Source organism: Chaetomium strumarium (assembly GCF_033439665.1).
Source record: "Chaetomium strumarium strain CBS 333.67 chromosome Unknown B0T15scaffold_6, whole genome shotgun sequence".
Classification (NCBI taxonomy): Eukaryota; Fungi; Ascomycota; class Sordariomycetes; order Sordariales; family Chaetomiaceae; genus Chaetomium; species Chaetomium strumarium.
This window is the reverse complement of record NW_026944434.1, coordinates 1490115-1500665: the sequence shown is the minus strand read 5'-3', so window position 1 is coordinate 1500665 and position 10551 is coordinate 1490115. Positions and strand designations below refer to the sequence as shown.

Genomic DNA, 10551 nt, shown 5'->3' with positions numbered 1-10551 from the left:
AACCCCCGGTAGCACTCTGCGGCAGAAGCCCTTGCATGCTTGGCATGCCTAAAGGTCCAGGGGAGTATTATTTATTTTCTTGGCATGACATTTTGACAAACCTCCTTCGGTCCAGGTTTGCTGGCCTCTTTGGACTCCCTGACTAGCGATGACGGCCTTCCAAGACCACGGATGAACTTTTTTTTTTATTTCTTTAGAGAGACAGGTGGTCGCATTTTCAGACTTTCTCTCTGAGGTATTGAGTTGCTAGCCTGTTTCGAAACTCCCTCCCGTCTACTCAACTCATGCGCCGCATGATGCCACTGCTGTGCCAGTGAGAGAGCATGTTGGCTCCGGAACGCTGTCAAACGACCAGTCCCTCAGGTGGTGGAAAGAGCCTCTTTCCTTAAGAAACATGAGACGCGGAATCTCGTCGCCCTACTGCAAGGCTGCCGCGGCTATGGCGGCGCCTCTCCATCTCACTCTCAGCAACGTGCCGCGCCGGACTCGCATGCTGGTGTTTGCCGTGCTCGGCGCCTGCTTTCTCCTGCTGCTCGCGCGGTCGAGTGGCTCGGACGGGGCTTTGAACGGGTCTCCGTTGCGGTTTGGGGGGCTCGGCAGGCCACCGCGATACGACGTGCTGGATTTTGTTGAACCCCTGATTGGGACGACGAATGGAGGTGAGTCTGGGACACTCTCTCATAATATTCTCTCCCGAACCCCTATGGTATAGTGGGCTGATTGTCAACAAGGCCATGTCTTCCCCGGCGCAACACTACCCTACGGTAAAGCCACCCTTCACTCTCTTTCCCCCCCTTTTTCTCCTCAACAACCGAACTCACCTCTGCCACAGGCATGGCCAAGCCAGTGGCCGACACGCTCTCCCCGGCCGAGAACGCCGCCGGCTTCGTGTCCGACTCGAACCCCGTCACGGGCTTCAGCCACATGCACGACTCCGGCACGGGCGGCCAGCCGTCGCTGGGCAACTTCCCCTTGTTCGTGCACCCGGGCTGCCCGGACGACGACTACGCGCAGTGCGCGTACAGCGTCATGCACCGCGGCACTAAGAGGGTCGAGGGCTCGGCCTTTGCCGCGCCCGGCTATTTCCGGGTGAATCTGACGAACTCGGTGCAGGCCGAGATGACGGCGACGATGCATGCCGCACTGTATCGGTTCGGCTTCGATGGGAACGGGACGGTGCGTGTGTACGGACCGGAGACGGGGAATCAGGAACAGGCGGGGGAGGAGAAGGCGGAGGAGGTGGCGGTGGAAGTGCCGTACTCGCCGCTGGTGGTGGTGGATCTGGTGGATCTGATGAACAGCCGGAGCGCTGGCAGCATCAAGGTCGACCCTGACTCGGGCCGCGTGGTGGGCGAGGGGAAGTATGGCCCGTCGTTTGGCACGGGCAAGTATCACGCGTATTTCTGTGCGGATTTCAGGGGGCCCGCCATCCGCAGGACGGGGACGTTCAAGACGAACAACGCGACCGAGGAGCCCAAGGCCCTGGACGGAGTCGGCGAGGGTTTCTACATCCCCACGGGATCGGCGGGGGCGTGGATCCAGTTCGAGAGGCCTGCAGAGAACTCCATTCTGGCCAGGGTTGGCGTGTCGTTTATCTCGGTCGACCAGGCGTGCGAGAACGCCGAGAGGGAGATCGGAGACTGGCACTTTGAGAGGGTGGAGAGCGACGCGAGGAAGGCGTGGCGGGAGAAGCTGGGAGTGGTTCAGGTGGATGCCAGGGGGGTGAGCGAGGAACTGCAGACGACGTTCTGGTCGGGCCTTTACCGGACGCTGCTGTCGCCACAGAACTATACCGGGGAGAATCCGCTGTGGAACTCGACCGAGCCGTATTTTGACTCGTGAGTCGCTGTGGTCTACGCGGAATGATCCGGGTCGGGTTTGCCGGGCTGACTGATGGAATGTTGTATAGCTTCTACTGCATCTGGGACTCTTTCCGCGCGCAGCACCCACTGCTGACCATCATCGACCCGGCTGCGCAGACCGAGATGGTGCGCGCTTTGATCGACATTTACAGGCACGAAGGGAAACTGCCCGACTGCCGGATGAGCTTCTGCAAGGGTTTTACCCAGGGTGGCTCCAACGCGGATGTGGTGATTGCCGATGCCTTCATCAAGAACCTGAGAGAGGGCATCGACTGGGACGCTGCATACGAAGCCGTCGTCTCGGACGCCGAAGGTTGGTTACACCACAAGTACCCCCTGTTCGGTGCCCACCAAAATAAGTACACGTACAAAATGAAATAAACCATGCGCTAACCACCCTCCAAAAACACAACAGTCGAACCCAAGCAATGGGGGCTCGAAGGACGCGGAAACCTCGAGAGCTGGCACAACGTCGGCTACATCCCGCAGGACGACGTCGACAGGAACGGCACTGGCCCGAACAGCCGCACCGTCAGCCGGGGCGTCGAGTACGCCTACGACGACTTCTGCATCTCGCTGCTGGCCGAGGGCCTCGACCGCGCGGCCGACGCAGCCAAGTACCGACGCCGCAGCGGCAACTGGCGCAACTACTGGAACCCGGACCAGCCCGACCTTTACCGCGAACACGACGACGATGACGGCGCTGACGGCACCGGCAAGGTGCTGCAGACGGCCTTCAAGGGTTTCATGCAGCCGCGGCTGCTCAACGGCACGTTCCGGTACCAGAACACGCGCGCGTGCTCGCCCGTCCAGGACATGCACAAGTGCTACTACGACACGGGGCTCGACACGTATGAGGGCAGCCCCTGGCTGTACAGCTTCTACGCGCCGCAGGACATGGCCTCGCTGATCGCGCTCATGGGCGGGCCGGAGCACTTCGTCGCCCGCCTCCGCTTCTTCCACACCAGCGGCATCGCCTACATGGGCAACGAGCAGGCCTTCCTGCCCGTCTTCCAGTTCCACTACGCCGCCCGCCCGGGCGTGAGCAGCTTCTTCGTGCGCGAGTACATCCCAAGCCTGTTCAACGCCAGCGTGAACGGCATCCCGGGGAACGACGACTGTGCCATGGGCGCGTTCAGCGCCTTCGCCATGATGGGCTTCTTCCCCGTCGCCGGGCAGGACGTGTACCTGCTCACCACCCCGTTCTTCCCCGAGGTGAGGATCAAAGCCAGGACCGAGGGGAAGTGGGCCGTGATTCGGGTGAGGAATTTCGATCCGGCGGGGAAGAGGATATACATCCAGCGGGCGAAGCTTAACGGGAAGAAGTATACCAGGAATTGGATCACGCACGAGTTCTTCGTTAAGGGGGGTGTACTGGAGTTGGTGGTCGGCGAAGAGGAGGGCGTGACCTGGGGTAGGGCAGACGCCGATTTGCCGCCGAGTTATCCCGTTGAATGGGACCAGGTGGACGATGTACCGGATGGCCTCTCTAGTGTAGATAATAATTAGACACCCAGGGGTATGGTATAATATCCTGTCTGAAGCGGATTTCACAGAACAACAGACAAGCCTAATCCTTTGCCCAGGGCGCCTTCGTTACCGCGAACTGATTACTCGCCGTGCCCGGCTTGCCGCGCGGAAAGACTGTCGGCGGGGCCGGCCCAGTATCAGGGACTCCCCCTCTCGGCATGGTCGGGCCCGAACTTCCCGTCCCTGCCCACGGCGCCCTCGAATAAGGAATTCCAGGCCCGGACGGCACACCGGCCGCTACACCAGGCATCTGCGTGGCTTGCGCCCAGGGCGCGGCTGTTCCTGTTCTTGGCCCGCTTCCAGCAGCGGGAGCACCCGAGGCTGCAGTGCTGTTTCCATGAGCAACCAAATGAACCGAGCCTGCCGGCGTCGTGGCCTCGGGGTCCGCGTCCCATGAGAAGAGCGACCCGAACGGGAAGTGCTGCACGACGGGGAACTTGGACAGCACCTCGGCGTTGAACATCTTGATCATGCCCTTGTTAATCTTTCCCCAGCCGTCCTTGATGCCCGAGACATCGAACAGGATCGGGCTGTGCTCCCAGAACGGGCCCGTCTTGACGTCGTTGATGAAACCGATGGCCGAGAAGTACATGTTGGACTCCCGGTAAAGGTCTACCGACGCGGCCTTGACCACGGTCGAGGGCCGCGGGGCGTCGGGGGCCGAGCCTTCCAGCGGCATGGGTTCCGTCTCGGTGATGGGGCGGGTGAGCTGGGCCGAGCCGAAGATGTACGGCAGGAAGGAGTGGTCGTCGAGCCCCCAAACGCCGTGCGACCCGGCCGGCTCGAGGTTGTACGTTAGGATCAACCGGCGGATGACCTTGAGGTATCTGCTCCTGTTAGCTCTCCCGTTCAAACCAACTTTCCCTTGCCAAAACAACGAGTCAAACTCACGGCTCAAACACCCCCAACACAACGCTCCTCTCCACCTCGCCATCGCCATCTCCGTCCCCTTCCGTTGCTCCCCCCTCGCCGCGAACTGGAGTAAAAGCGCCCAACTTCCACAGACACCCCAGGAACGCCAGAAAGCTCAGCTCATGGCCCGTGCCATAGTCCAGCCTCTGCGCACTCCCAAACGCACCCATGAAATACGCCTTCACCTCCTCCTTCAGGTCCTCCTCTTTCTCTTTCACTCCCTGGCCCCACTCCTCCCACATCCGCGCCGGCAAATACTCCCTCAACAGCTTGTCCACCCTCTCGCCTAGGATCCCATACCACCGGCGAAAACTGACGTTCCCGAACCTCCGCGGCCCCTTCTCCGGGGGCGCCTCCTCGATCATCCCCTCCACCAACCCTAGCATCTCCCTGAGCTTTGTGACCGCCTCTGGCTCGTTCGGTCGCGGGGTGCCGAGGGTAAAGGATTGGATTTTTGAACGCGCATTGTTGTCCTTCTTCTCGGACGACTCGATCCTGCGCGGGCACAGCGCGCGGTTGAGCTGCAGGATGAAGACGCCTATGTCGCGGTAGGCGAGCGACGTGAGGAAGTGGGGCAGGTCGGCGCCCGTGTGGATGCGTTTGCTCGGTTTGAGGAAGCGGTGCGTTGGGGACGGGGCGAGGACTGCCAGGTGCGGGAAGGAGGGAGTAGATGCGGTGGAAAGGTGGGAAGTGGGTGGTGATTGCGGGTTGGATTCTGAGCTTGGTGCTGCTGCTTGTGCTGACGGTGGTGGCGGTGGGGTTTCCATCTTGTGAGGTTCGGTTCTTCCGTTGTGGTCGGCTGAGCTATCAAGGTGTGTGTCGGGGTGGGTAGAGCAGAGTCTGATGATAGGTTCGATGTTGCCACAAATGTCTTGCAAGTTGCAGGTTAGTAAGAGTCAAGTGGATGCACTTCTAGGCTATGGGGGCTATGGGATAGTCGGAAATAGTAATGATTGTATGTCGATGTTAGTGTACACTAGGTTGAAGTGGGGCATGCGGGTGGCGGGGCTAGCTTAGCGAGCTTAGCTAGAAAGTTGAGACCCGCTGTCGTCATCGAGTGGTGACGCTGATGAACGAAGCACTGAGGGAAGGCTGCAGGTGAAATAAGGCAATTGTACCTTACCGTCAGGTAGTTATTAGCGCTGAGGATATACGGATTAGACGGTTGCTTCTCACATGATATCCTCGAGCTAGGCTAACAATCTCAAGCAAAGGTGGGATCCGAGACTTAGATTGCCCTACTGTGCACAGAGTAGATTTTCTTTCTATTCACATCTAGCTCCCCCCTGTTGAGCATTCCTCCCTCCTGCCCTGCCAAAACCCCCTCCCATAGCTAACCAGCACTTCCTCCCCCTTCGCAATCCCCACGACCCTCGCCCTCCCAACAGCCCTTTTGCCAGCATGTAGTACAAACACAGCCATGCACCTCTCCCCTCCTTCCGCTCCTCCTCTGCGGGGATCCCACGCTACGCGGAACTCGGCATTCGCTTTCCTGCCGTCCCGGCCCGGCACGCCGCGGTAGTCGTTGATGAAGCGTGCCTCGTTGCCCATGCGCGCGGCGTCCACCGCGAGGTCGGCGTCCCGGTCCAGCCAGAGGTCGTAGTCCGATGTGGCGTAGTCGTAGTCGTCAGAGGCAGAGGTAGGGCTGCCGAACGGCGCCGTGCCGATGTGCACTTCGCCCAGGTACGGCAGGACCAGCTCGCCGGGCGCGAGGTCGCGGGTTGCGAAGAGCCCTGCCTGGCCGTAGGCGGGGTCTGGTTGTTGTTTACGATTTTAGGTTGTGATTCTTTTACCAGGAAAATTACCGGCGCAGAATTCGAAGGTGGTACTTAGCAAAAGAAAGCTTACGGTTGGGGTCCGTGATCCGGGTGATGCGGACGGCCGGACACGGGCCCGGCTTCAGATCGCGGGGAATCTCCGGGAGCGGGTCGGATGAGTCTGTCAGGCGGGTGCGGAGGGCCCGGAGGTGGGCCGGGGTGAGGTGCGGCGAGAGAGAAGGTGCAGTGAGATAGGGGAGCTGAGCTGGCCAGTTTATGGGGAAGGGGGTGGAGTGAGGTGTCTGCGGTTTCGCTTTGCCTCCCATTTTGCTCTCAGTAATCCATTGAATAAGGTAGTCTCGCAATGTAATGTACAGCTTGAGGCCTGTTGTGGTGATGGTCTCCACTGTTTAGTTCCGGCCGAGTAGCAAAAATCAAGCTGTACTGAGCGGGGTTTCGCACCTAATCAACTCCAAAGTTCCAGAGGGCTCCGGACTTGCACGCAGACGGACCAGTCTTTATGCTACACAGTATCATGATAGACTGATAGATCATACGTGTCACCACCTACCTAGGTCTTAATCGTATCTGTCTACCCAAGAATAGCGGATGCGGTAGGTACTGGCTATGCTCCGCCACATGACACACCATTATCTGTTTCTTGGATATCTTGCACCAGGTCTAGCCTCGGCTCCAAAAGCTCCCTCCCTCCCCATGCGGTTGGATATGTACACTACCCTTTTCGGCACATTCCCATCATGGACACTAGTAAAAACTATTCAACAAGGAACCCACCACCGCCGCCACCATCCTCGTCTTCTTCATCTGGCACGAAGAACCCACCTCCTCCCATACCGTCCTCGCTCACAGCGTCTTCCATGCCAATATCATCTTCCTCCACCGCCTGCTTCTCTTTCCCCTTGCCCTTGCTATTGTCCTCCGTCTCTGCCCTCTCCCGCTCCACCTCTGCCTCCGCCTCCTCATCTACGCCAGCCCATATCCTCTCCCGAATCCGCAGCGCCTTCAAGAACCGGCTCCACATCCTCAGCGCCCTCCTCGTCCTTCTCTCCTGTTCCTCTTCGGCTTCCATATCCACCAGCCCCTGAATCACCGCCCAGACCGCGTCGCCAGCCTCCTGCGGCACGACCACCCCGTTCAACACCGCCGTGCCATGCCTGCCCTTAAACTCAAACCCAGTCAGTGCAGGCGCATAGTCCACGCCCAGTATGAACGCCGCCTGCGCCGCCCGCTCATGCGCAATATGCACACCCCCCCGCGGCACCATACTCGGCACGTACAGATCCAGGTTCCCAAACTTGTTCTTGGGCACCCGCCCGTTCACCACCGGCGGCGCCACATACGCCTCGGTCTGCTCCAGCATATACAGCGGCGAATACCCGGCCGTGGCATCCCCGAACAAGCCCACCCTGTCCGGATCATCATCATTATCATCGTAGGCATTATCCTCTCCGTCACCGTCACTGTCCAGCGCCCCCTTCCGCCTCTTCCTCTTCGGCAGGCTCTTGACAGCCTCCTCGCCATCTTTCACCACCCTACCAAGCCTATACCATCGCTCTCTGGTCCGGGCGACGCGCACATCGCGGCGGCGATAGATGCGCTCCATGGGGGCGCCGGCCCTGGCCCCAGCGCTGACCGTGCCGATGGCCTCGGCTCCCGGAACAAGCACCTCGTGGCGCCGCAGGTGCCGCTCCAGCGCGTAGACGGGGTGGTCCTTGAAGTCGGCCACGTTGCGCGGCATCGGCTCGCGTGCCTCCTCGGCCGCCAGCTCGTTGAGCTCGATCTGGTCGAGGTCGGTGGGGATCGGGCGCGTGTACCGCCGGAGCAGGCGGCGGTACCAGCGGGCGTTTTCCTTCTCGGAGGTTGTAGAGGTAGAGGTAGAGGAGGACGTGAGAGTGGCGGTGGCGCCGTCAATGCGCAGCTTGCGGGTTTTGGAGTTGTAGGCCTTGGTGTAGCGCCGGGTCACGTCGCGCGCGCTGGAGTCGGCTTCGAAGGCGAACACGTAGGTCATGCAGTTCTGCGGGTCCGAGGCTGGCGGCTCGAGGGCGCGCGGCTTCCACTGTGTGTGGGTTACGAGCGGGTCGACGGGTTGCCATTTCTGGTGCGCTACATCGAGGACTTCGACCCAGTACACGGGAAAGGGGGACTCGCCACGGATTCTCCTCGGAGTCTGGGCTGGCGGTGCTGGGGGTGGCTGAGGGGATGCGCTCATGGACGGGACGTGATAGGCGGTTGCGTGCGGGTGACCAAGCCGTCGACGGGGGGAAGGCGTTGTTGCGCCGGCCTGGAACTCTGGAAATTGGCTCTCCTGCCTTGCCATTGCTGCTGCGTAGACTTCGGCTCTCGAGGGCTGCTTTTTGGGTGTTTGTTGCTTCGGCATCGGAGGGGCACCAGCGACGCAGGACAGAGGCTGCAGCGAGCAGACCAGTCGGGCTTCGACCCCTACAGATCGCAGTAGTGCACAGAATAACTGGGCACCGACATCGCGCGAACCATGTAGCGTCCGGGCGGCCTCGAGGAAATCACTCTTCTCCAGGGTGGACTCGATATCGTCGGGAAGCTCATACTGTCGAGTGTATTAGTCCCATGCTGAGGGTGCATGGATGAGCGACCGCTACGTACACTTTTGAGTTGTTCTTCATCCTCCGCCCACAAGGCCCTCCGCAAGCCACGCTCCGTGATGGCAAACCTCAACTTGAACAGGTCCTTTGCCTCCTGGAGGCCTTTTCTCAGCGACTCTGTGCGCCCAAACTGGTTGAGACTCGCCCTGGGAAGCAGAGCCGCCACTGTTTTCGGAGGAAGCAGTGGTCGGAGGGCATCCTGCACATGCGGGTCGTTACACCACCGGTTTCTGAGCTCAACGTGCGCAAGAAGACACACAAGATGTATTTTGTGCACCTCGACACGGCGTTCTTTCTCCTCTCGACTGATGGCCCTGCGACGGTCAGCGCGGCGCTGGGTCATGGCCGCCATGTGCGCCGAGAGGTCTAGGTTCAGTCGTTTGGACTCCTCGCCCGCCCCGGCAGCCGACGACCGGGCAGGCTCAATGGCGACATCTTCGAAGTCGATCTCACCGTCGTCGTCCTCATCTTCCGATTCTCTTACAATGGTCTGCACTGTGGCTGTCGGCAGGACAACGCCCTCGAAGTCGATGTTATCGTCATTGGAAGTATCAGGGCCAAGGATGTCTTCGGGGTTTGGCTTCCTGTTGCCGGGCGCCCTGGTTTTGGCAACAACACCCTCCTTCTGCTGCTGCTCTGCTCGGACAGGGCGTCCTTCGCCGGGGCGCTTCCGTTTGAAGGGTCTTTCTGCAACAGTTGCATCTCGCGAGGTGAACTCGGACCTCGCCTCGACCAGCATCTCGCGGTAGACGTCCGGGAGGTCGGCGCTTCTGCCTGCAGGTTTCCGCTGCGTCCCGGGCCGGCCCGCGGCATTTTGCGACGCAGCTCTAGCGCTCGCGCGCGTTGTCCTCGTGCTGGCTTCCACTGGAGCGCTGCGCTTTCTGCCCGCCATTTCCTGAAGCCGAAGCGAAACAAGCGCAGTATTGCATTGGACCGCGGTGCGCTCGCTGTGGGCCTGAGTCGCCCGACACTGACACACTCCGGCCGGATGCGTGTGCTGTTAAAAGATATACGTTATTTGAGGCGACTTTTCCATCGGTAGCAGATGCAATCCAGTACAATTAAGCGAACAGAAGGCGCCGTCCGGTTGCGCGCAACCAGAACTTGGCCCAATCACCAAGATGTTGTAATCATCAAAGGTGGCGTGGGTGCTTCCTGCACGCGATGGCCGCCCAGGTACGCGAGGTCACGTGATGTACACTCGAAGTTTAAAGAGATCTGACGTCATGTTTTCCATGGCCGTGAGTTGACATGTCACACTGGCACTTTGCATTGATAACAAGTGCAAAGTTCCAGGTTATTTCTCAATGCCCCCAAATGCCGTCCCCGTAAGAACTACCTTAGTAGCTTGTTGCAAAACGTTACAAAGGTATTATCCCGCTGAATTGCACCCATAGCGCCCACAACGACCGATTACCGAATACCACACGATATTGCAACCAAATTGGGGTATCGTATCTCAACCCACGCCGCCACAACTCCATCATCGCAGAGATTCCCATGCGTGAACGTTCCAGACGCTGTCAAAACAATATAGAGGATGTACGGGTTATAGCCTCGTCCCCCATCACTTCGCCCGTCCAACGCCCCTTCTCCGGGCCGAGTACGGAGAGAGCGATGGATCATTTTCCTCCGGCTTCAGATGTAGATGCTGCCGTGACCTGCAGTCGTAGCAGGGCCCCTCGGCATCGACAAACTTCTCGGTGCCGTCTGGCCCATAGCAGCCGGACCCGAGCCTCGAACACCTCTCGACCTTCTTGAAGCCGATGTGCCCGCAGCTGAAGCGGTTCTTCCACTCGAAGCACATGCTGTCGTACCTGTCCTACCTCCTTCTTTTTCTCTGTTGTTTCG

At 59.9% G+C, this 10551-nt stretch overlaps 4 protein-coding genes across 4 annotated transcripts; 1 reads left to right on the top strand and 3 right to left on the bottom strand.

Annotated features, from left to right (window-relative positions):
• Positions 1–96: 96 nt before the first annotated feature.
• On the top strand, positions 97–3371 carry B0T15DRAFT_438680 (alpha-1,2-mannosidase-like protein; the record flags this gene model as incomplete). The annotated part of the gene is made up of 5 exons (XM_062865875.1): positions 97–659; positions 732–764; positions 833–1838; positions 1910–2175; positions 2278–3371. Exons 1-5 carry the CDS (start codon positions 395–397, stop codon positions 3369–3371), a joined length of 2664 nt encoding a protein of 887 aa, XP_062719042.1. The 5' UTR covers positions 97–394.
• Positions 3372–3432: 61 nt separating this feature from the next.
• On the bottom strand, positions 3433–4690 carry B0T15DRAFT_401225 (Phosphotyrosyl phosphate activator protein-domain-containing protein; the record flags this gene model as incomplete). Its single annotated transcript, XM_062865096.1, has 2 exons — positions 3433–4219; positions 4284–4690. 2 exons carry the CDS (start codon positions 4688–4690, stop codon positions 3433–3435), a joined length of 1194 nt encoding a protein of 397 aa, XP_062719041.1.
• Positions 4691–5579: 889 nt separating this feature from the next.
• B0T15DRAFT_438677 (uncharacterized protein) lies at positions 5580–6584 on the bottom strand (the record flags this gene model as incomplete). Its single annotated transcript, XM_062865874.1, has 3 exons — positions 6524–6584; positions 6153–6446; positions 5580–6058 (listed from the first exon to the last, which is right to left on the bottom strand). The coding sequence occupies exons 2-3, from the start codon at positions 6385–6387 to the stop codon at positions 5580–5582; spliced, it is 714 nt and encodes a 237-aa protein (XP_062719040.1). The 5' UTR covers positions 6388–6446; positions 6524–6584.
• Positions 6585–6604: 20 nt separating this feature from the next.
• On the bottom strand, positions 6605–9936 carry B0T15DRAFT_539653 (uncharacterized protein). The gene is made up of 2 exons (XM_062869747.1): positions 8702–9936; positions 6605–8645 (listed from the first exon to the last, which is right to left on the bottom strand). The coding sequence occupies exons 1-2, from the start codon at positions 9590–9592 to the stop codon at positions 6837–6839; spliced, it is 2700 nt and encodes an 899-aa protein (XP_062719039.1). The 5' UTR covers positions 9593–9936; the 3' UTR covers positions 6605–6836.
• Between the last annotated feature and the right edge of the window lie 615 nt (positions 9937–10551).